The sequence below is a fragment of the Pseudozyma flocculosa genome (assembly GCF_000417875.1).
Source record: "Pseudozyma flocculosa PF-1 unplaced genomic scaffold scaffold00003, whole genome shotgun sequence".
Classification (NCBI taxonomy): domain Eukaryota; kingdom Fungi; phylum Basidiomycota; class Ustilaginomycetes; order Ustilaginales; family Ustilaginaceae; genus Pseudozyma; species Pseudozyma flocculosa.
Genome location: NW_006920871.1, coordinates 673628 through 697273, shown reverse-complemented (window position 1 = coordinate 697273; position 23646 = coordinate 673628). Strand labels below are relative to the sequence as shown.

Here is a 23646-nt window from a genome sequence, read left to right as displayed (position 1 = left end):
CCGCGGCCACCGAAACCGCCCCGCGCGCCGCCGCGACCGCCTGGCCCTCCGCGGCCGCCGCCTGGTCCCGACTTGCCACGCTTGGGCGCTGTTTTTTTTTACGGGTGGCGAGGACAGGAACGATGTGAGCTCGAGCCGTCCAGTAGGCTTTCTTGAGCGGACAGGCGCCAAGGAGGCCGTCCGCCACGGCGTGCATCGACTCACCCTTGAAGACGCTCTTTGGTTTCGGAAGGAATCTCTCGATGGGAAGAAGCTTCTCTCCGCTAATGTACACCTTGTCGTTCTCCTTGAAGGATGTCGCGACCATGCCGGGGTCCATCTTGATGGTAAAGTACACCTCGTTGATCGGACCGAGAATCTCGTCGACTTTGCCGATCTGGGATTTGTTCTCGAGGCTGAGACACGGGGTTGATAGGGTGAAGGAGAGATCAGCCTCTGCTCGCTCGCCATGAGCGACGCCATGTTGCCGCCGTTGGCGCGCCGGCCACTCACAAGATGGGCGCGTTGAAGTAGGGGACGTGCTTGGGGTCGGTGGACTGGCAGAGCATCTCGCCCTCTACGGCGTGGCAAAAGGTGCCCATGGGCTGGACGTACTCTGGAGGTCCGGCGTTGGCAAAGCCACCCCTTCCACCGCCTCGACCGCCTCTGGAGCCGTAGCCCCGGTCGCCTCCGCCGCCTCGGCCACCAAAGCCACCGCCTCGACCTCCTCCTCCGCCTCCGCCGCGTCCTCCGCCGCGGAACGACATGTCAAGTGCTTGTCGGGTTGTGTTGAACGCAGTAGAGCGAGTTGAATCAAGAGCGGCAGGCGTTTAATCCTATGCCGTGCCGGTAGGCCTGAATGCAAATGAGTGTCAGGCGAGGTGGTGATGGGACCCTGGGTCGCCGCTGTTGTGCAGGCAGCGTGGATCTGACGGGAGCCGGCTAGTTTCGAGCAAAGCCGATGACGAGTTGGCGATGCTGAAGGCGAACGAAAGTGTGGAAGGGTGGTGGGAGATGAATCTCCAATGAAACCCTCTTGTGTGCGGCGGTATGGTGGGAGTGGTCGACGTCGTCGGAAGGAGTATTGGTTGGCCTCAAGCCGGGCGGTCACGCCTGCGCCGCAAGCCAACAAGGCAGTGAGCGCCCAGGCAGCCCACAGCCCGCTGCCCGCTGCCCTCCGGCCCCGCCCAAATTTTCGGCAATTTTTTTTTCTCTTCTTCCTGGCTGCCAGGCTGCCTGCCAGGCTCAGGCTCCGGCGCCTGCCCCACTACTCGCTTTCTCGCTTCCGACTCGCAGAGGATCGGCCCCGATCCACCAAGCAATCATCGGGATCTTCTGGAAGTGCCCCGGCTCCTTGAGATCGGGCCAGGCTGGCTTCTCCACATGAGTATCGAGTCTTTACGGTTCAGAGGCCCTCGTAGGCTGCCTGTTCTTCGGCCCACCAACTTTGGGTGTTATTTCTTGGCTCCACCAGCATCCCCGCTTGACGTCTAGCCACACGCTCACACGCCTCGATGCGCTCCCTCCTCCCCATCAACGGACACGCCTGAAGAGCATGTCGATCTCGGACCTGTACAACATCAAGTCGAGCATCGCTCGCTCCCGAGAGACTTCGCTACTCTCGCTCCCGGACCCCACCTCATCCACCGGCATCACGTCCAGGCTGTGCAACATGTGCGTCACCTCTCCGCCTCTTGGCCCTCCGAGTCAGCTCCCCCGCTGAAGCGTGTCTGCACCGTTCGCGACCCTCTGACTCCCGCCAGATGCTACGCCAACCGCGCCGCCTACACGTGCCCGAGTTGCAACGCCCCTTACTGCTCCCTCGCCTGCTTCCGCTCCGAGGCGCACCGCGAATGCTCCACAAGATTCTCCGTTGCAACGCTCCGTTCCGAGCTCGCACCCGAAGAAGTCATCGCAGATGACGCCGAAAGGACCAAGACGATGGACATCCTCCGACGGCTGCAGGACCCCACGCTGCCCGTCGACGAAAGCGACGACGACGACGATGGCCAGGACGACGGCGAGCAGGACGCTAGCTTCGGCGGCCGTGAGGTCAGCACAGACGAGCTAGGTATGTACGCCTGTGGACTATCCTCTCCGCATCATATGCGCCTTCTTCATCCTCACACTCCCCCGCGCGTCTTTGCCCGCACATTGTCTTGCCACAGATGCCATGTCGCCAGATCAGCTCCTCGCTTTGCTCAGCCCCGACGAGCGCCAAAAGTTTGAGCTTTCCCTCTCGGATCCGCAGAGGGCGCAGCAGCTGATGGACGAGCTGGAACGCAAAGCCGCACGCCTCGCTCTGCCAGCCGGCTCCATCAGTCCGAGCGTCTCACTTCCAGAAATGACCCCGTCTTCCCTGGTCCAGCAGCGATCGGTCAAAAGCGACGAGTTCGAGCCGCCAGTCGCCAGCATCTGGCAGCAACAGGCTTGGTGGGAGACATCCGACCTTTCTCCCGTGCCGCCCAAGCTGCTTGGAGACCCGGACCCCTTCAGACTGTTCGCGACCGCCATCCGCAAGATTCTCACTGCCTCCCCAGCTTCGTCGGCCCTCTCTACACCTGAGAGGGCGCCTGACCTTAGCTACAATCTACTGGCCGTGTTGTGAGTCAAGCTGAAACAGGCGCTGTCAGGATCTGGCGTCGAGGACAGCATTGGTGCTGATGAAGACTCATTCTCGACCTCGCGATCTACGTGCTGGATTGACTGCCCGTCAGGACGGCCTATGCCTACATCCTCCGACACCTCAATCAGACCAGCCTCTCATCTCTGCTGCCGCAGCCCACTTCCTTGGAATCCTCAAAGGCATCAGCAGCGCAGTGGTCTGACGTGGTCCCTTCTCGCGACCCGGCGGCGCTGAACAGAGCGGGAAAAGAAAAAGAAGACGACGACATGCCGCCCCTCGAGCCCGACATCCCTCCTTGTACCGCATCGCCAACTCCACTCCGGCAGTCAGCATCACGAGACAATACAGCCCGAATGCCTCTTGCTGCCTGTACGTCAGCATCGAAAGAGACGGCACCACCTCGCAACGACGGATCCTGGCAGCGTGTTCAGACGGGCCTTGAGGCCTTCCAGCTGCTAGACCAGCTCACGCCCTTTCTCACCGCGCTGCCGGCGTCGCCAGTGCGATCGCCAATCTCGAAGCAATCCTTCGCAAAAGACTCGTCTGGCATGCCTTCCGACCTGAGCCGCCTCGTGCTCGAAAGTGCCAACGACGCATCCTTGTTCCTTCTGGCCAGGCTTCAAGAGGATCAGGCGGGCGATAATGTGAGTGGGAGACAGGCGTCTGGCCGCGCACAGACAAGCGCGGGCAAGAGTAGTGATGGGGCGAAGGGCAGGGCAGATAGCTGACCTCCTTTGTACCTGTCACCGTGCCGCAGGCTGCCAAGCTCCTGCTCCACCTGCTGCGCGACGTCGAGCTTCTTCTACAGACGGAGAAGGTTGTTGCTGAGCCCGACGGTGCGCCCCGATACCATGTCGCCTCAACCATTCAGCCCGAATCGGCCCGCTTTTCCGCGTCGCAACACGCGCTCGCCCTCAACGCCATCTGGGACATCTTCCACTTCCTCGAGCGCCTACCGTCATCCTTGACTGTGCACATGCCTCAAGACGGCATCGACCCTCAAGTTCCCGCCGCCGCTCTGCAGAAGAGGGCGAAAGTGGCAGGGCAGAAGCTCGCGTACTATGCGAGCAAGGCCTTCCTCACACCGCAAGATCGATCGGTGCACAGCGGTGCTTGTGCCGCAAAGCTGCTAGCAAGCGCACAGTTGGAGATGCAGAGGTTGGCCTCCGAGCTACGGGATCAAGACGACGCTGCCCGTCACGCAGCGATGGCAAAGGTGCTGGTCAGGGATCACGATGCCGTCAGCATTCTGCCGACCAGCTGAGAGCATGGTTCCGTTCATCGATCGCATGTCGTCGGCGGCCGCAAAGTCGTTTGGGCGCTCAAGTCACTGGAAAGACATGCGGGGATACAGGTGTCATCGCCGCGAGAAAGTCGAGATTCTGGGAGTGCGAGTGCCATCGCCGACGCTTGGCACGCGACCCCGTGCCGGCCTGTCGCTCAGGTTGCGTCCGCATCTCGTCTGCGTCTGGATCGCGTTGCTTCCCTCACAGCCGCTGGTTTTGGGTTGGGCTCTGAGCGCTCGTCGGGCTTTGGACTGCGAACACAGTATTGCCGCTATATGGCGCGATCCGCAGTCAGGACCTCGCCTCATCGTACTGACCGAGGATGAGTAGGACCGCAAAAGGAGGTAGTTAAAAGACGCGGCGGAGGCGTCAGCTCGCATCCGGAAATGCTTTCCTTGCGGTGAATTGCTGCGCTCAGCAGCCGACCTCGCCTCGCACCGTCTCGCACCGCGGACTCACGAGGATGTGCATGGCTGTGTTGAGCGGCAGCGGGTTCTCCTGTCCAGTGCTGCTGACGAAGCTGATGGCCTCATCCCTGCCACTCGGTCCTCGGTTCGTCACCGTCCTGGGCTGTCCGGAAGGGGCGAGGCGCAGGTTGCGCAGCTTTAGGATCTGGTGATGTGCGCGATAAAGTGAGAGAGCCAGGTGGCCATGGCTTCAGTGCTCTGGGACTGAATAGCGCCGCGTGCAAGCTAGACTGCGAGATTCGATCTTTACCTCACGGGCCATGGCGGGAAGCGCCACGTCTAGGATCGCCTGACTAGGTCGGTCGCCGAGGCCAAAAGTCAAAGGCGACGAGTTGGCCGGGTCAAATGCATCGGCCTCGTCGTACACCTTGGGGTCACGGTAGACGGCGCGGGCAGGGATAAAGACACCGTCGCCGGCCTGAAGCTGCACTGTGTTGCCCTTGCCGTCCGACACGTTGACCGGGCCGACTGCGAAGCGGGCTGGGAGCGGGGTCTCGCTGGCCGGCGCGAGGGGGAGAAAGCGTAGCAAGCAAAGTCGGGGTATTGGGTCAGCCCGCTTCCGATGAAGCGCATGCCTCTTGCTTTGAGATCGCGGAATGCTGCTCACCTGCTGATCCGACAAGCCTCCAAGATGTAGGAGCGAAAGTCGGCGGCCGAGCCGGGATCAGAGCGGAGGGCGAGGCTGTGCATCCTGTGGTGAATCTCGCGGTTGTCCGGCTGAACGAGCCACTGGATGGCTCGCATCAGAATGAGGGTCTGACAGCTGGTCATGGCCACCATCATGCGGAAGCAGCCGTTGACGATCTCCTCGTACCGCTTGCCCGTCGCGAACAGCTGGCCGTAGAAGTGCTTAGCGAGCTTGCCAGGCGCAAGATTGTCGGGTCCACTGACGATGTTGGAGAGGCCCTGGAGGACCGCAACGAGGGGCGCGAACAGCCGCATAAGGCTGTAGACGCGGGCGCGGACGATGGTCATCAGAGCGCGCGTCGCCGACTCGGACTGCTCCTCGAGCTTCCAGCTGTGGTGACCGACGAAGCTGAACGAGCCGGCCAGATCGAAGGCGAGCGGGCGGGCGAGGGCAAGGTGGAGCTCGCGCGGCGACATGCCGACAGCGCCGCCGTTGTGCTGGACCGGTAGCGCGAACAGGGTGGCAGTAAACTGGGCCGATACGAGGTTGATCACGTCGGTCAGGTCCAGCATGCGCGTCTTGCCATGCGTGTGGTAGCGGATGCTGTTGGCCTCGATCGCCTTGGCCATGCTTGTGGCGTAGAAGTCGGCGACCTCGTCCTTCCAGCGCGGGATCGAAAAGAGGGCGGATGCCATCATCTCCTCGTCGTAGCCGTGGCCCGGCAGGGTGGTCATGTAGCGCTCGTTGACGAGCACCTCTTTGCAGGCGGCGTACGACTCAATCGTCAGCCAGCGGTGCGGAGGCGTCGGATAGGCGGTGTCGTAATGGTCGAGCGTGCCATCGCGGCGGAGGATCTCAATGGTACGGCTGGGAATCATGAAAGGGTAGAGCGCATACGTCGAGTTGTACTTGTACTGGCCAGGAAGCGTCGTCATCAACAGCTTGCCGATCGAGCCGCGCGAGCCAGGCTGGGGCGTGTTGGCGTATTCAAGGCCGTACGTCGTCATCGTCGATGTTGAATAGTCGAGCGTGTAGAAGCGATCGCCGCGGGTAAGGGCCGCCGCGTCGCTGAGGATAGCCCGCGAGATGGTGTAGCCGGGACAGAGGCCGCTGCCAGTCATGCTCGGCTTGGCCTCCTCGGCCAGCAGGCCAGGGAAGAGCTCGAGGTTGTCGATGTCGCCGTAGAGCATCTCGGCTGCCTTGGCAACGTCGGTGTCATTGTTCCACTCGGCGAACGACTCGAGCTTCTTGAGGCCGAGGAATGAGCGGAACTCGTTGAGCGTGCAGAGCGCCCAAGTTTCGCGGGCCTGGATCTGGCCCAGCATGTCGACGGCGCGGAACCAGGCAGGACTGCCTCGGGCCTTGAACGCCGCCGCCACCTCGCACTGCGGAGGGCCGGTGGACAATGACGGTGGAGAAGGGCGTGAGGATCAGCTCGTACATGTCGGCCTCGCTCGCTCGCTTCGCGGTCATTCGCGGCTCGCGGACCCGACCCGGACTCTGGCGCACGCCGTCACTCACTGTCGCGTCTTTGATGATCTTGGCCAGTAGATCGTCCGAGTACTTGCCGTCGCGGTCCCTGGGCCAGTCGTGGACGTTCCACTCGCTCGGATCCTTGCCCTCGTAGCCCTGCTTGATCTGTGCCGCAAGGCGCTTGAAGTCGTCCGGCGTCACGTCGTCAGGACGCTTTCCCGGCATGCGTTCCGAAAACATCTGGTCCATCCACTTTTCATCTGCCATTGAGACGGTCGAGTGCCATCTGGACACGCATCAAGCGAAGCCGATTCATGAGGCGCCGACAAGAGCCAGAGGTTCATCAGCACTGCCTTTGCGGCTAGGGCCAGGCGGATCCCTCCCTCTGAAGCAGGCCACGCGATGACCGCCCAGAAATCAGGTTCTTCTCACCTGTACAGCACGGAGAACTCCGAGGCGACCGCGTTGCCGACACCCCTGGGCACCTTGCCCGGCTGGCCGGCGTTGTGGATGTCTGGCAGCGGATTGACGAAAAACTCGGAGGTCGGCGTGTTGAGGATGGCAGGAATGTAGCTGCGAAGGATGATGTTGATGAATAGGCCACAGTTGCACAGCCTCGCTGCAGCGGTCCGGGGTGGAGATCGTCGCCCTGGTTAGCGGCTGGACATGGAGACAGGAGGATCAAAGGGGCCTGCTCGATGATGACGTACCGATGTTGAAGAGCTTCTCATCGAGCTCCTTTGGCTCGAGGCTGTCAAACTGATTGCGCTCGTTCACCTGCAGCAGCCGCTTGGCGATGTAGTTGTGCGAGCGGCTGAAGAGCACCGCAAGCGCCGAGGTCGCCGGAGGCATCATTGCCAGCCTCCAATCCGAGATGACGTCGGGCTTCAGCAGGCCCTCCTGATGGGTTCGTGCCTTGTGCATCGTCTCTGCATCGCTGCCATACACGACCTGCAGATCGAGATACGACGAGTGATTGTTGATGGCCGGATTCTCGTGCCGGGTGGCGAAGCTGTGAAGGACGATCGATGGCGCCACGAGCAGGGACCTGGGTTCGGATCAAGAGCAAAACCGCGGACGTGCGAGGGTCTCCCGTCCCTGGCGACTCACATGTCGTGGATGATGATGTTCGCAAAATGGAACAACAGGGCGCTAATGCCCGACGGATGAGGCACGCTGCAGCAGACGAGAGCGTCAACATTGGGAGAGGAGCATGATCAGTCAGTCGAGTCGCGGACCACGAAAGCGACGTCGTGGCCTGGGAGACCGCCCTCACAATTTGTCACGAGCCAGAAGGAGGTCGAAGACCGTGCCGACATCGGGAACGTCGATGGGCTCAGGCTGGGTACGCGCCACATTGCGGGCGTACTGGTCGGACCGAGGCGAAAGATGGGCCGGCAGGTGCCGCAAAGGGTCAGGCAGATGTAGCCAGCCGTGCGAGCCAGCGAGACATCGACCGCGGCTCGCTCACCGGCTTGCTAGAGCGGCCGAGGTCCGGTACGAAGAAGTTGTTGTGCGACCCGTCCGGCCGGCGGACACGCGATCTCTCATCCATGAACGACACCGGAGGGTGCGGCAGGTCGCCCCAGATGATGCCGATGAGGCTGTTCGAAAGCGTGCGGCTGACCGGCGAGTCCTGAAAATGAGGCGTTCGATACGAGGAGGCGACAGGTCACCCCGAGACAGCGAGGTCAGGGCGCCAACAAGAGCCGCGGACGCTGTGCAACGCCAGCATGAGGTTCTACTCACCGGAGGCAGCATCGACAGGATTGTGATGACTTGCTCAAGCAGCAGCTTGCGGTCATCAAGACCCCCTCCGGTCAACACCGATGCCTATGCAGAGGTGCGAGGGGTGGGTAATAGGTGGTGCAACGACCGAGCATGAGCGCAACATCCGGCTCGGCGCCGAGGAGCAAAAGCTCGCCTTATCCCGCCACTCACGACTGCACCCGGGATCATGGAAACCAGCTTCGCATCATCGACGAGGCGGTTCTTCTTGACCATGTCGGCGAGGTGGCTGATCTGCTCGAGTGGACCCTGCATCGACTGGGCCGTCTGCTGGTAGGCAGTGGTGGCAGTCACTGCCGCGCGGTCCTGCAGCTCTTTAAGGTTCATGGCCGCCATGCCGGGCGCTTTGGTCGACGCTTGAGCCATGCTCTGCAGCTGGTCCTGCAGATAGTGGGCGATCTGTCAGCACGCCGGCAGAGGGAGGGGCGGGACGAAATGTAAGACATTGATTGACTGAAGATGTCGGCACGCGTCACCGACCAGAGACCTCGACTCTAAGCTGGAAAGGGTCGACAGCACTGGCCGTCGGGCCAGACACGAGGACCGTAAGCACACAGGTACCGTTGCGGCCTTCAGCACATACCTGAGCCATGATGAAACGATCGTGGTGCACGCTCGATGACCCCGATGATGGTGGTTGGACTTGAGCCGAAGCTGGCGGATGTGGGTTGGATCAGCTGGGTGGAGCTTTGATGATCGTGCTGGCGGAGGATTAGACGGGCCGAAAGTGGGCGGCGAGAAGATTGGGATGGCGGACGCTGGCGAGAGGGGATGGGGAGGAAAAGGTTGGAGCGGGGAAAAGCCCCGGCTGATGGCGACCGGGCGTCTCTTTATATCTCTCTGTTGGGCCGGGCTGAACAAGGTGACCGACTCAGGCGCCTCGGATGGGGGCGAGTTCCTCCCCCGCAGCGGCAGCAGCAGAAAAACCAGCACCGCCCGAGACGACAATAAGCCGAAGATGGCCGGCTCGCCCTGTCCACGACCTGACCTCACTGCCCGTCCGCCTCTTTCTCCTCAGCTTTCTAGCCGGAACCCTCCCGAGGAGCACCGCCGGCGCGCAGATTTTCACATGCTGCCCCAGATGGTATCGATCGCCAGGACACATCGGCGATAGGTAGCGAGAGCAGTCGGCCGGTGGATGGCCAGCAAGCTAAGCCGTAGGCCCGGGGAGACCGCCATGAGTGTGTCGGAGCGTCGTGGCTGACGGCCTGGCTTCGCTTATATCCCGGCCAGATAAGCCTCGCTGCTTGTCTCGTAACTTCCGTCACGCCTTGATCCCGCCCGGCCAGCAGACCCGGCTCGATGCAGGAGAAAGGGTTTGGCTCAGGCTGCGGTCCAATTATATGCGATGGAGCCAAGCGGGCGTGAAGCCCATCGCGTCGACGTCAGCGAGAGTGTACGTAGTACTCTGCTCCAGAGCGCGACCGGCGCAGCGTTCCTCATCGATGCTCAGACTTAACCTCAAACGGTCGCTCTAATCCCTGCCTGCCTCTCTCTCGATCTCTCGTCGACCAGACGGGTCGTGGCCGAGCAGGTGGCGGCGCGCCGCGGGGCTGCCGCGAGCTTATTCCTTAGGAAAGGTCGCTCGATCTGTGTGCATCGAGCCTGGGTCGGCTCCTCGGCCTCTCGGGGCGATGTCTGCCTGCCTGCATTTCATCTCGTGAGGCCGGCATGAGGGCTTGTCGGTCTTCGCCGACGCGGGAGTTTCCGGTGTCGGAGCTGCTGCCGGGGCAGGCTTAGCCAGCCAGATAGGCACCGTCCGGCAAGCCCGACCTTCCAGTCTTCTTATCTTGCTTGCTGGCCGCTTGGTGTTGCTTGCTTTGCTTTGCCTTGCCTTGCCTAGCCTAGCCTGCTTGTTCAGCCGGCCTGGCCTGCTTGCTTGGCTCCTAAGTTACGTCGTAGCTGAGAGAGCGAAGCTTCGTGCGTCTGCCGCCGTGCGAGGCAGGCAAGGCGGATCAGGGTCGCCCTGACTGGGCCTGCATCGCGCGCACGCGCCACCTTGCTGGGGCCGCTTCCATTTTCCCGGCGCTGCGAAATTGCTCGCGTGTGCGGTGGTGCCCGCCGGGTGCGGACCGCCATCTGTGGCCCGGGTGGTCTCCCTCCACCACCACTGCTACCATACCCGCAACCAACACGTCCTTCGCAAGCCGGATACTTTCCGCATCCTCGATACGGCACCTCGCCCTCAGCTCTCGCGACACCTCGAATCGCATAGTCCATCAGATATCGTCACGCCAGCCGGGCTCCTCTTTCTGTGAGTGCGAAGGTGACGTGCGGTCGGAGAGCAGGGGGGGCATGGCCTGCACGCTGAGGGAGGAAACCCTCCCTCACCAACGCTGCTGGCAGACGAGGTTGTCGCAGCTATCGCTGACTGCTCTACTACTACACTTTCGACCTTCGACCTGAGCAGAGATTGAACATAGCGGCTGCTCGTTTCAGTTCGTTGCACCCGGCAAGATGGCCAAAGGTGAGAACCCCGCTGGGCCCCTCTCGTGAAGCGAGGTGGCTGCGACATTGATACCGCTGGCGACGACGAAGACGACGCCGACCGATGGCTAAACCCGCGCCCCTCATCTTCTTGACCGGATTGCTTCCGCTCGCATCCGTCGGCTCGACCCGACCGGAACAGTACCGCGCAACTTTAGGCTTCTTGAAGAGCTGGAAAAGGGCGAGAAGGGCATCGGCGACGGAAGCTGCTCTTACGGAATGGCCGACGGCGATGATCTGAGTGAGTAGCAGCCCGCGCTGTTCGATACCTCGGAGCGAACCTTCTCCCGTCGAGAAGGGTCATCATCGTGGTCTATCGAAGCATGCCTGATTGGTGCGAGTGCTGATGCCGGCTGGCTCGATTGTCCCTACCTCCTCTCGCCCATCCCAGCGATGACCAACTGGAACGCCACAATCATCGGCCCGGGCCACTCGGTCTTTGAGAACCGCATCTACTCGCTCAAGATCCACTGTGGTCCCAGCTATCCGGACAAGGCACCCGAGGTCAGCTTCTTGACCAAGATCAACTTGCCTTGCGTCAAGGCCGATGGAAAGGTACGTGGTGCGGCTCTTGCCACCCATGCTCGCTGAGCCGATGCCACTCCACCAGCATCACCGATGGTGCTGACGCTGTATGGCTTCTGACACGGAACGCGGCCCCGACGCCTGACTCGATGCAGGTTGATGCATCGGCGCTTCCCATCTTTGCCAACTGGAACCGCGACAACACGATCGAGACAATCCTGCTGTCGCTGAGGCGGTGAGTGACTCTTCTACGTCTCGAGCGCACGGTCCCCGTTCAACGAGCGTGCCGCCTGCTGACAGAGCCGCTTTGCTCCCACTTGCGGTCAACGGGGCTCGGGTTCAATCGCAGTGAGATGGCCTCGTCGAGCAACCGAAAGCTTCCTCAACCGGCCGAGGGGACCGCCTACTAGACGTTACCGCTTCAACGGTGACGGTGAGCTCCCCCTCAGCTCGGATGTGGCATTCAAGATCCAGCGTGCCAATGTACGGCCCACGGAGGGTTGTCTGCGCAGATGTTCCGCGAATCACAAAGGGACTAGTTCTCCCGCATCTGCCTGCCGGTACGCAGAGGAACCGGTGTCTTGCGCTCGTTGAGCGCCGGCAGTTGTGAAGAGGCTGGCCTGCTGCGAATAAGGGAAATCTCATGCATGGCGCGGCCAGAGTAGAGCATGTAGACTTCATTTGCTGAATCGTGCGGTCCGCCCGCCGACGGACGGCGGTCGGAGGCGGCGCGGCACGGAGCGGCACCCACCGCCCTGCTTACAACTAGCCTTCCGTCCTGCGCAAGGCGGCACAAGTCCTGGCTTGTGCAGAGAGGCGGCCGCTGAGCTGGCCCAGCCTGAAGCAAGGTTTGATCCTGCGCCTCCTCTCTGCTACAATCCGGCCGTCATCGATTCCGCCCGCAGCGGCGCCGCCCATAAAGCCTGCACTCTGCGCCGATCCCTTCCTTCCCTTCCTAGACATCTCTTTCCTCGACCTCGCGACCGCTTCTACATCCCTCTGCCTCGCTCGAGTTTGCGGGGTCCGCAGTCCACGTCGCCATGGCTAGCTACTTGAGCAGCACTGCTCCTTTTGAGAGCTTCAAGGTGACGCTGCACCACGCCAACCGCTTCCTCTCCTCGCAGGCCCAAGAAGCCTTCCATGATCATGCGGGCGGCGTTGTCGCCCCGGCGTCGTTGCTCAAGCTGGAGGTACTCGGCGGGTCCACTTGGAGCGTCGAGTTCGCGCCATTCATCGCCGTCAACGCTCGCGCTGCGCGTCTGGTCGATTCGCCCACGCTTGTCGGCGGTGAGACCCCTGCCGTGGGTGAGCCGTCGCCGTCCGTTGTCCGCGACGCGCCAACCCTTTCTGACGGTCGCAAGCCTGGCATCACGGTGCGGCTCAGTGCCGTCCCGACAAAAGCAGAGGAAAACGTCGGCGGCTGGTGCCGTCACGTCGATGTCCGCATCGATGCCATCCTCAACGACTTCCGCAGTCACAACCATCCCTCCGCCACGGCGAGCCTGAAGCGGTCGTCGGTCTTCTTCGGGGCCAACGGCCTCGATCGTGACTTCGAGTTCCCCGCGTCCATGGGACTCTTCTATCCGGAAAGGACGGCGCACGGCTTTGACATCGACTTCGTCTTCACCTTGCATGAGCCGGGCCTGGTGGCGGTGCCCTCTCCTTGGAGTCCGGAAGTGAAGCATCAGCCGGCAGGTCGGAACGGCAAGCATGCACAGCCTGGCTCATCGATCGCTCCAGCCGCGACGGCCGCGCAGGACGGCGTCAGCGATCGTGCTAGCATCCGTGCGTTCGGCCTCGTCACTCTGCCGGAGGCGACGCTCGACACGATTGCTTCGACCCTGAACGGAGGGGCTTGGGGCGACGTCTGCTTCGTCCTCAAGGACCCCGGCTCGAATCGCGATTTTGCCTCCGTCTACGGCAACTCCAAGCTTATCGGCAGCCGCTCGCTCCATCTGCGTCGCCTGATAGAAGAGGCAGGCAGGAGCAGTGTGCAGGACGCGATCGAGGCCTTGATCGATGGCAAGAGATCGGCCGACAAAGGTCTCGAGCAGCAGCGCTTTCCTCATGAGGTGGCCGACTCAGACTACGGACTCGTTCTCAATGGAAGCGGCGCCGAGAGTCCACGCGGATCCCAGGCGAGGTCTTCGACGCCGATGTCACCCTCCTCGCGCTTCACCGAGCAGGACGTCGACGGAGGACGCGTGGATTGCTACCGAGCCGACCCAGGAGCCCCGAGTCCCGCTCGCAGTCACCCGAGCACCGGCCGCACCCTCGCCTTCGGCCGCTTCCGTCCACGCAAGCTCAAGCAACAGCACAATGCCACGCTGGATGCGAGCATCGACTTGTTCGACCTCGGCCTCGACGAAGATCCCACCACCACGGTGACGCGCTCCGCAGCAACGAGCTCCGATCCGCTTCGAGGGGCGACGCCATGCGACGGCATCGGGGCGGGGCAGCCCATCAGATACATCGCCATCCGGGACGCGGCGTTCACCACGTTCAGCCGCGTCGTTCTGTGGCTCGAAACGGATCAGATCGTCTTCGCTCCTCTCTCGAGCGCTCAGCAGGTCGCAGAGGACGAGGGCGTCGCCAGTGTCCCTGGTTTGCGCCCGACCCCGTACGGTGCCACGATGCCCACCGACTCTCCGTGGCAGACCCGCGACGGCTTCGTTCAGGCCTACCTCCGTTCTCACCCCGACCATCCCGCGCCCGCCAGCGCCAAGTCCGTCTATCGACTGGCGGAGACGTTCCAGCTGACGGAGCTGCAGGATCTCGCTCTTGCCCACATCTGCTCGCAGCTGCGCCCGTCCAATGTCCTCTGCGAGCTGTTCAGCCCCTTTACGCTGCGCTATCCCAAGGTTCGTGAGATGCAGCTCGAGTACGCGCTGCAGCACTGGGAAGAGATCAAGCAAAGGCACCCGAGCAACCTGGACAAGATCCTCCAGCAGAGCCACTTCCTTCCCGAGGCGTCGAGGCTGCTCGGTAGGATGCTTGGCATGGCAACGATGCAAGTGGCCAACAGGGAGGAGCAGAGGGCGATGCCATCGCAGCGCCACGTGGAAGAAAGATCGACGCAGCAGGCGGTCGCCGCTGCCAATCGCTAGGTGAATCCCAGCTCGCCGCAGCAGCAGCACATGTACTTGTCGAGATCCGACGTCCTAGTTCCAATCTTGATCGCCGCCCCTCGAGCTGCAGGGAGAACTCACGAACGAGGTCATCGTCCATTGCAAGATCCTCATTGCGATGCATTGCGGTGAGCCGAGCATCGCCTCTTGGCCCCTCCCCGGGCGTGCCAGACTCAGCTCGTCAGGAGGCGACTGCGCTCGACGTGCCTTGGTTTCCGAGCCGCTTTGCCTTCTCCTTTTCCTCCTGCTCTCTGCGGCGCTGTCGGCGTCGGATCCTGGCCTCGTCTTCCTCGATCCGCTCACGCTCCGCCAGCCGCTCGCTGTAGTATTGTCCGCTCTGCAACAGAATCACGCCGACCAGTGCGACCGCGAGGACGGCGTGCGAGCTGGCGATCTCCCGCAGAGGGGTGAAGGTGGCGTCGCGAGCATCAACCGTACCGGAGCGGCCGCTCGAGGACATGGGAGGTAGCGAGCGCAGACCTGTGCGTTTTTGTCGGTGCATCGAGCGGGTAAAGCAGGTCAGCACGGCTTGGAGGACAGACGAGGCACAGGCAGGGCCCAACGGGGCGCCCTAGCTGCTGCAACGACGAGACGCGGGCAAGCGACTCACTCGGAACGACCTTCTGGTAATAGAGGACTCCGGAAGCGCCGAAAAGGACTGTGTCGATGGGTTCGAGGGGGAGCGGGCCATGAAGCTATCCGGTCACCGGCGTCGTACTGGCGGAGGATCGGGCGCTGCGGAGGTGTGTACGTACAGAGGCTGGCGCCGTCAAAGAGCCAGTTGCTCTCGCGGCCTCCGAGTGCCTTTGAGATGAGCAGCAGCGCGCCGATGAGCCCAACGCCGTGGAGCGCCTTGCTGAAGTTGGCCGACATATCGACCATGGTGTTCTGGTAGTAGACGTGCGCGGTCCTGAGCGAGTCGTGCGTCACTGGAGTCTGCCACAAGATGAGATGGTCCGCCGTCCAGTGGATCGCCAGGGTTCCTAGTGGAGCGGGGGGTTGGATTGAAGGAGAGGGATTTCAGCCGGTGAAGTCGTGCGAGATGGTTGGCAAAGTGGCCTTACGGCGGCGGACCTACCAAGAAGGAACGAGGTCGATCCGATAATCAGGCCGGTTCGGAAACCCATCGTGTCTCAGGGTTCCGTTCGGTATCGCAGGCGCTCGAAGGTGTCTAGGGGTGGAAACGCAGAGTTGGACAAGCCTCGGAGCAAGCTTGTTGGCGAATCGTGGCGGACGAGCAGATGGAAGAAAGGGGGGGGAGGGGGGTTTGGGGAAAGAAGGAGCCGGCGGTGACAAGACCAGACGTGTGGAGTCTGGCCTCTCCTCCTCTCCAGGCCCGGTCGCTTCCAGCGCCTGACCCGATCCTGCGCTGGCTTTCACGCGGTCACGGGCGACTAGAGCTCAGCCCAATAATCGGGCTTCCAGCCTGATTTTCAAATCGGCTGTCATCGGCTCCGCATGGCCCCAGCCAGCCTCGAAGCGCAGTGTAAGTCATAGTCTGCAAGCGAGGACGGCTCGTGCATGCATGTTTGATGCAGGCCAGCCAACGGCCAGCAAGCTGGATGGCAGGGCCGAAGAATTAGAATACATAAATATCAAAATAATGCCAGGCAGGAGGCCTAGAGCCTGTGGTCGTCCCCGCTTGCAATAATATGCCTACCGGCGTACCGAAGGTCAAGCGAGCAGCGGGATCTGCGAGCAGAGGCCGGCCGTCTATGCTGCTGCTGCTTGCTGCTGCCGCTGCGCTACAGATAGAGTAGCTGGCCCCAACGGGCCGAGATGGACGTTTGTGGAACGTGCGTCATCGTGCCGAAGCTCGGATGGGCCCCTTCGGCTGGGCTGGCTGCCGTGCTTTGGGCAGGAGTTCAAGAGTCTGGCCGCTCACTCCATCCACAGCCTAGACACGCCCGTACGTTCCGCATCAGAGCCCAGGCCGGAAGCAGAGCGCCGTGCGGCAGGCACGACCAACCTCTCTCCCCCAAATCCCTCTTCGGACCCACCACCATCAACCCGCCCGTCGCACACGCAGATCCCCTCCACGTATCGTGCACCTCCTTTGCGCGGCCACCACACTCTCTTTGACCTTCCTCTCGCCATCCATTCCCAGGCACAAACACATACCACCTGCACACCCGCACACCAACAATCATGGCGCCCATCCTCAACGTGAGTACACCAGCCATGGCTTCCGTGCCAGGCCAGCCTTGGATCGGCGCTTTCGGATCCATCGACCAACCCTTAACCTTGCGTCGCGCCATCCTGCCAGTTCCACGCCGGCTCGCTGCCGAGCTTTGCCCTCAGGCTCAAAGCAGACGACAACCTTGAGTCGTGAGTGGGCAACACCATCCAGACACCAGGCGTCCCATGGACCCAGCAAACGCTCGTTTTGGCGCCGAAGCCGGCCCGCTGACGCAGAACTTGCTTCCGCCCAACAGCCTCAAGTCTCGAGCTGCGAAGAAGATCCGGCTGCAGCTCTCGGACGGCATCCCCCTCGTCATGAAGTACGGCTGGGGCGCTGAAAGCTACACCCTCGAGGACGGTGAGTCGAGTCGATGCTTTCTACCACCGGCCTCGGAGAGCTCAGGCTCCACTCTGACGCCAAACTGATCCGAAACACCCGGCGACGCCCCTTGCCCTCACGCTCGGGCATCTGTTATAGGCGATGACTTCGACATCTTTCTCGAGCGCTTCGGAAACGAAAAAGAAGCCGATCGTGAGTGCTGCCTTGCCGATCGTATTCTTACTTTGCCTTGCCGCTGACGCCATTTGCCCTCTGTGTTGCACCTGATGGACCGCTTTCGACAACGTCGCAATCGCTTCAGTCTACCTCGAATCGCCCGAGATTCCTTCGCGCAGTGCTGCTGATTCGGATGATGGCACCATCGAGCAGGCGCCCAATGTCCCCGTCGTCGACGAGTCTACCTTGGTCCACAGGACGCCAGGTCGAGGCAAAGGCGGAGCAATCAGCATCCACCGCGTGCAGGCTCCCACGATCGCATCGGTCGATGAATTCACCGAGGCCGGCGGAGTCAGCGCCGGCGGCCGGGACTCGATCCTCTACCCGCCTCCGCGCGAGCCAGCCGCTCAGCCTGGCTTCAGCAAGCCCGTCGTCCCCGAGTATCCTTCGTCGACTTCGCAGCAGCAGTTCGACGCCGCCAGCGTCCGCACTAGCAAGACGAAAAAGACAACCCAGACGGCCGCCTCGAGCACACCGTCGCACAAGATTGCCTTCCAGGAATTCCACTCGCAGCTCGGCGTCCGCCTCCTCAAGGGCAGCATCGGACCCGTTCAGGACGTTCCAATGATGCTCAAGTCGGGGTACCGACACGTCTACGTCAGCCGCAGCTTTGCTCTGACGCACGGATTCATCCCCAAAGATACGACGCCCGGCACGTACGGCTTCAACGGCATCACCAACCTCGGCAAGTGGCCCGTCCAGGTGGGCTCCAAGGCAGTCCCGTGCACCGTGATGCTCGCCGAGGACAGCTACTTCCCCGTCATCCTTGGCCGCAGCTTCATGGAGAAGCGAGGCGTGCGCACCGATCCCGTCGACATGACCTCGGTCACCTTTATGGACAATGGCGAGCGCGCCGACGTGGAGGTCGTCGTGGTCCGCGACGAGCACGGCGAACCCGTTCCGATCCCTTGATTGCTTGGTCCTCCTTTCCACCATTCCGGCCGGGAAGCGAGCAGCTCAGATCGCATTCAGCTGCGATGGCCCGTTGTTGAAGACTTCCGCCGCCCGTCGTTGCCACCCACCCTTCCCTCTTGAACTTCCATCCCGTCTGACTCGATGAATAGGATATCCAGTGCCCCGTTCCCGATAAATGCTGACCTTCACCTCGCGAGAGTCATGAGTCATAGCTAGCAGCAAAGGGAACTCCCGATTTCTCCGATTCATAGCTAGCAGCAGGGCCAACCTACGATCTGGCAGATCGTAGCTAGGCGTAGCTTGTCTACGATTTTCAGATCGTAGATGATCCTTCTACACAAACGATTTATGGATCTGGACAACGCGTGTGGATTGTTCAGTCGTATACTACCTACGATTTCAGATCGTAGCTAGACTGGTCTCTACCTACAATTTTTCAGATCGTAGCCAGGGAATGATCAAAAATGCAGCTACGGTCAACTGGATCAGATAATGGCTTTATTGCAGCATGAAACGCTATCTAAGCTACTAGAAACGACGCTGACTGGGTAGCATGGCGTGGCAGTAATACTGCGATGGCAAGGAGACACTCACAGGGCTGGCCGGGGACGGCATCAATGGGTGGTGGCGGCGACACGTTGATGCAGGGCGCGGTGCAGCGCAGCGCGGAGCAGTCAATAGATCTGAGGAAGAGGAAGGAGCAGATGATCAGCGTGCAGCAACAGAGCGATGGCAGAAGAGCGCGGTGGCAACAATACTGACCAGAGTGAATGACAGCAGTGGCGCTCTTGATGACAGAGACAAGTTGGCATTGCTGCAGCTGGGGTATGCTGCTGGACGGCGGCAAGGGTGAGGGCAAAGGTGGAGCGCAATAAGGTGTCAGCGCTGATATTTGGTGGTGGCAGCACACCGTAGATCAATGCACTCACCCAAGTGGCATCGGAGAGTGCAACTCAAAGCTAGCAGCAGGATCCTGTGTGAAAAAAAAAATCGCACATGTACAATGATTTGAAGATCCAGCTGCAGCCAGCTTGTGCGACTTCTCAGATTGCAGCAGGCATGCGATCAGCTGCGATCTGAGATCCTGAATTTTTCCTGCGTGCGATCTGAAATCCACTCATAGTGGCCAGGATTTTAGATCGCACTTGTATAACAACTCTCAAATCCTGGATCGCACAGCCTGTGCGATAGAAAAAATCGGGAAATACTTTTGCTGCTAGCTATGAGTGGGGTTGTGACCTTGGCCCTCTTGGGCGGGGGTGGGGGCAGGAGCAAAGAGCCAGTTGTCGAGCTGGCCCTGCCCCTGCAACCCCTGCTGGCTGAGCCTCCTTTGTCGCTCCTCGAAGCCATGGTAGCGGTGGACATCATAGCTAGCGTCAAAGGGCACCTGGATTTTGGCCGTAGGCTCGCGTACGGCCTGAAATTGTGAAATCGGGGGTCATCTACGCTAAAAATGGCCGTAGGGCCACCTACGGCCAGAAAATCGGGGCTGTAGGGCTACCTACGGCCATTTGCTGAGGGGCAGCTACGGCATTTTGGCCGTAGGGGGCCCTACAGCCATTTTCTGAGGGGCAGCCACGGCATTTTTGGCCGTGGGGCCCCCCACAGCCTGGGCCAACCCTACCCTGCGCAGAAAATGGCCCTTTCTGCTTACGTCAGCTCAGGGGCCTGCTTGCGCGCGCGCTGGCCACCCGGCCCTTTGCCAAATCCATCCACCCGCCCGTCCCATCTCCTGCCCTCCTACCACCACCACCCGACGCCAGCCGCCAGCCACCCACCCACTCGGCCCAGCCATCCAGCCGCCAGCCGCCACCTGAGCCAGCCACCAGCCAACCGCCCGGCGCAGTTGCCTGGCCCTGCCCCCTCAGGCCAGCAGCCGCTGCCTGGCCCAGCCAGCCGCTCGTTCAGCGCAGCCGTCAGCGCAGCCAGCAGCCGTCAGCCAGCCAGCCGAGCCAGCCAGCCGCCAGCTCTGCCTGCCGCCCAGCGCAGCCACCCGCCAGCCCAATCCAGCCGCCTGGCAGCCAGCACCCGCCAGCCGCTCGCCAGCCCAGCCCAGCCGTGTGGCTCAGCTGGTACCCGAGCCAGCCAGCCAGCCAGCTGCCAGCCAGCCGCCGCCGAGCCAGCCAGCCAGCCAGCTGCCAGCCAGCTGCCCGAGCCAGCCGCCAGCCGGCCCAGCCAGCCACCCGGTGAGCCGCCAGCTGCTGCTGCTCCGCACTGCTTGCTTTCACCCTGCTGCCGCCGTCAATCATCGGAAACGTCGGAGAAGGGCCTCTCCGACGTTTCCGATGATTGAGACCACTGACTGCCGTGCTTCTGCTCCTTTCCGCCTGCGTGCACAGCCCTTGCCGATGCCTGCTGGTCTGCTGCCGCTCTGGTGAGTTGACTGTTGCCGCTCTTCTTCTGCCGCTCCGCTGCGCGCTGTTGCTGACTCCTTTGCTCCCCTCCACTTGCCTGCTCCTCCCTCATCCCCTTGCTTTGCTGCTGACGCTCTGCCGCCGCCGCTGCTGCTGCCCTGTTGCCGCACGCAACCACCTGCCTTCCTGCCTCCTTGCCCTGCCACCCACCAATGCTGTCGCTGTGCCACCGCACACCAGTGTAACTAGATTTTGCAATACAATGCCGGTAGAATACATACGGCTGTGGGTGCGAGGGAGGGCCTACGGTAAGCAGGTCGTAGGGTGCCTACGGCCAAAAATGCCGTAGGTGGTCCTACGGCATCTGGGTGCCGTAGGGGATTAACGATCTCCTACGGCACTGCCATATCGTACAAGACCTACGATTTCCAAAATCGTAGGCCAAAAGCCTGCCCCTAGCTATGCATGGCTGGGCAGGTGGTGCTGGGGTGATGGTGGACAAAGGGGAAGGCTGGGCGACGCGCCTGCACTTTCAGACGGCCGCCTAGCCACCACACCAGGCCCCGCCATGCAGCTTGACGCTGCCATCCTCCAATTGCTTGCTCTCAGGGACGATCTTGATGATGCCGAAGATTCTGCTTGCCCTCGCCCACAACCTCAATCATCGGAGTTGTCGGAGAGCTTTCTCTGAAGACTCCGATAATTGACAGCCGTCCGCCTGTTTTTGCTGCCGAGCCTTCCGCACGTTGAGCAGTCAGTCGAGCAAGTTGGCTGGCTGGCTGGCTGGCTGGCAGACGGATGCGCAAAGAAAATGTGGAGGCCACGCTGGGTGGCTTGGGTAGGCATGCACGCTCTCTGCCTAGCAGGCGTGCCCACGCAGGCTAGGCTCTCTGACCGCCTGCCTGCCTGCCTCAGTGAGTATAAAGTCTTGCATTGTCCGCTCTTGCTCCTTCCCTCCCAATCCCTATCATCAACCCTTCGCCCGCCACTGCCACCTGACCAACATCGACGCCACCTGCCAGCATCCGCCCCAGCCGCCCTGTCCCACCCCAGCTGCCCTCAACCCTGCACCACCCGACCGTTCTCAACATCGCCAACACCCCGCACACAATCTTCGCCAATGCCACCGCCTCTCCCACCAGCTACAGGTTTGGCTCAGTTCCGCTCCGCCCTTGCGCCATTGCTCCGTGCTGAAGTAGGCTTGCTGACATCTCGCTCCTCTTTGGCCTTTTTTGCAGACTCGAGTCTAGGTTCGCCGCCACCACCATCGCCAACTTGCCGCCACCACCCATACGACGCCGGCCGCTTCCTGTTTGCGTGAGTCACGAAGCTGTCCGCTCGCAGTCGCCATCTGCTGATACTGGGCGCTGACTTTGGTTCTCTGCTTGCTCCACCTCTGCCCCTCTGCACAAGAACAGCCACCTTCATCTGACTGCCACAGGCCTTTGGACATCGTCAAGATGTTTGCAGGTGAGTTGCAGCCACCATTTCCATCGCACCTATCGCGTGGACAACCTCTGCACCCAGTTTACCCTTGCACGATGCTGACAACACTTATGCCTCTCTCTCCCCTTTTCACTGGCAGCCGCTGCCACCACCACTCAATGCCCTGCTGAGGCCACAGATCAAGACCGTCAGACGCATCCTTGGCGCCACATAGCAGTTTGCCTGCCAACACTGGGCAGGTGAGTGCATTGATCTGCGGCCTGCTGCCACCGCCAGACAACATTGGCACTGCTGCCTCACCACCCTCAGTCCTTGCCTTCATCCTTGCACGCCTTCCTTTTTAACCGCCACTGCCATTGCCACCCAATTGCTGCCCGCAGCCACCGTGCCCTTGAAGGTATGTCCCTGTCTTGGTGAGTTGGCAACACCACCTGTTGCCGGCAATGCCTGCTGAGCCTGCCGCTGACCTTTTTTCTGCCTGCCTCCTCTCTGCCGCCTCCTGCATCCTTACCCCGCATGCTGTTGTGCGCTTGCCCCTGCTACGATCTGCAGGCGCAATTGTATCGTAGTTTCTAGTAGCGTAGGTAGGATACAACTCTGCAATTGAAACCAGTATTCAATCCCATTCATCCTAGCTTAGCACTCTGCCCTAACCTCGCTGCCTGCCTGCGACCCAAACATCGTACCCTGGTTGCAACCCAAAGCTTGCTGGCATACCTACGATCCGAAAAATCGTAGCTAGATTGGCGTAGCTATGATCCGAAAAATTGTAGCTACGCTGACAAGTATCTACGATCTCGAAATTGTAGGTAGGCTGGCCTAGCTACAATCTGAAAATTGTAGCTAATCAAACAGCTACAATCTGAAAATCGTAGCTAGTATACAATCTAGAAATCGGCACGGCCTGTCTGCATTCTGGAATTGTTTGTGTAGAAGGCCTACCTACAATCTGAAAATCGATTATTGGCTACGCCTACCTACAATCTGAAAAGAATTGTAGGTAGGCCCTGCTGCTGGATATGATCCAGTCTACCAATGTGCAGGAGGGCTAGGCTATGTATACTGTCTACCTACAGTGTCGAGGCATCTCCTGCCTCGACCAATCAGAACTAGCCTCTATTGTCCTATTGTCCTCCATTGTCATCCCAAGGCGTTGCTCCAAGGTGGGACACCACTGACATGCCCCAAGGCCTTGCCTGTGGTCTAAAGAGCGGGTCTGAGGTGTCCTCCTGCCAGCAGGAGCAACTGCAGAGCCACACGACGTGCGCCAACATTGCCCGACGCACAGAGGATTGCTAGGGTACCAATGATTCCTCTCTGCAGCCGCACGGAGAGCTTTCACCTTGGCTCCGGAAATCCTCTGCCCCAATGGCCTGCGCCGCTGAGCCCTGATTGGGACAGGCTGTGACAGCCGGATGGGGGGCCAGCGCGCGCACAACAGCAGGGCGGACCCCTGAGCTGACATAAGCAAAAAAAGTTGTTCTTTTGGCCACACCAGTCATAGCTAGCGTCAAAAGACAGGTGGTTTTTGGCTGTACGCCAGCCTACAGCCTGAAATCGGGAGATCGGGGGACATCTACGCTAAAATTGACCGTAGGCAGCCCTACGGCCAAAATCGGCGATCTCCTACGATAATTTTGGGCCGTAGGGCTGCCTGCGGCCGTTTTTTGAGGGGCATCTGCGACAATTTTGGCCGTAGGGCCACCCACGACCATTTTCTGAGGGGCAGCCACGGCATTCCCAGCCGTAGGGTCTCGCACGGCCTGGGCCAACCACCCTACCCTGCGCAGAAAATGGCCCTTCCTGC

At 61.2% G+C, this 23646-nt stretch overlaps 7 protein-coding genes across 7 annotated transcripts; 4 read left to right on the top strand and 3 right to left on the bottom strand.

The window, feature by feature from the left end:
* Positions 1-98: 98 nt before the first annotated feature.
* On the bottom strand, positions 99-746 carry PFL1_06846 (uncharacterized protein; the record flags this gene model as incomplete). The annotated part of the gene is made up of 3 exons (XM_007879034.1): positions 99-147; positions 273-395; positions 493-746. 3 exons carry the CDS (start codon positions 744-746, stop codon positions 99-101), a joined length of 426 nt encoding a protein of 141 aa, XP_007877225.1.
* Positions 747-1534: 788 nt separating this feature from the next.
* PFL1_01343 (uncharacterized protein) lies at positions 1535-3869 on the top strand (the record flags this gene model as incomplete). The annotated part of the gene is made up of 5 exons (XM_007878845.1): positions 1535-1653; positions 1743-2050; positions 2148-2583; positions 2697-3249; positions 3363-3869. 5 exons carry the CDS (start codon positions 1535-1537, stop codon positions 3867-3869), a joined length of 1923 nt encoding a protein of 640 aa, XP_007877036.1.
* Positions 3870-4182: 313 nt separating this feature from the next.
* Positions 4183-8839, bottom strand: PFL1_01342 (uncharacterized protein; the record flags this gene model as incomplete). The annotated part of the gene is made up of 13 exons (XM_007878844.1): positions 4183-4203; positions 4351-4503; positions 4609-4855; positions 4966-6371; positions 6508-6745; positions 6892-7078; positions 7170-7471; positions 7570-7635; positions 7736-7827; positions 7931-8095; positions 8209-8292; positions 8401-8646; positions 8831-8839. 13 exons carry the CDS (start codon positions 8837-8839, stop codon positions 4183-4185), a joined length of 3216 nt encoding a protein of 1071 aa, XP_007877035.1.
* Positions 8840-10704: 1865 nt separating this feature from the next.
* On the top strand, positions 10705-11669 carry PFL1_01341 (uncharacterized protein; the record flags this gene model as incomplete). Its single annotated transcript, XM_007878843.1, has 5 exons — positions 10705-10714; positions 10877-10975; positions 11126-11289; positions 11415-11494; positions 11609-11669. The coding sequence occupies 5 exons, from the start codon at positions 10705-10707 to the stop codon at positions 11667-11669; spliced, it is 414 nt and encodes a 137-aa protein (XP_007877034.1).
* A 630-nt stretch (positions 11670-12299) lies between these two features.
* PFL1_01340 (uncharacterized protein) lies at positions 12300-14366 on the top strand (the record flags this gene model as incomplete). The annotated part of the gene is made up of 2 exons (XM_007878842.1): positions 12300-12564; positions 12664-14366. 2 exons carry the CDS (start codon positions 12300-12302, stop codon positions 14364-14366), a joined length of 1968 nt encoding a protein of 655 aa, XP_007877033.1.
* Positions 14367-14568: 202 nt separating this feature from the next.
* Positions 14569-15514, bottom strand: PFL1_01339 (uncharacterized protein; the record flags this gene model as incomplete). The annotated part of the gene is made up of 4 exons (XM_007878841.1): positions 14569-14867; positions 14998-15045; positions 15143-15370; positions 15466-15514. The coding sequence occupies 4 exons, from the start codon at positions 15512-15514 to the stop codon at positions 14569-14571; spliced, it is 624 nt and encodes a 207-aa protein (XP_007877032.1).
* Positions 15515-16535: 1021 nt separating this feature from the next.
* Positions 16536-18036, top strand: PFL1_01338 (uncharacterized protein; the record flags this gene model as incomplete). Its single annotated transcript, XM_007878840.1, has 5 exons — positions 16536-16553; positions 16654-16715; positions 16823-16926; positions 17047-17100; positions 17210-18036. The coding sequence occupies 5 exons, from the start codon at positions 16536-16538 to the stop codon at positions 18034-18036; spliced, it is 1065 nt and encodes a 354-aa protein (XP_007877031.1).
* Between the last annotated feature and the right edge of the window lie 5610 nt (positions 18037-23646).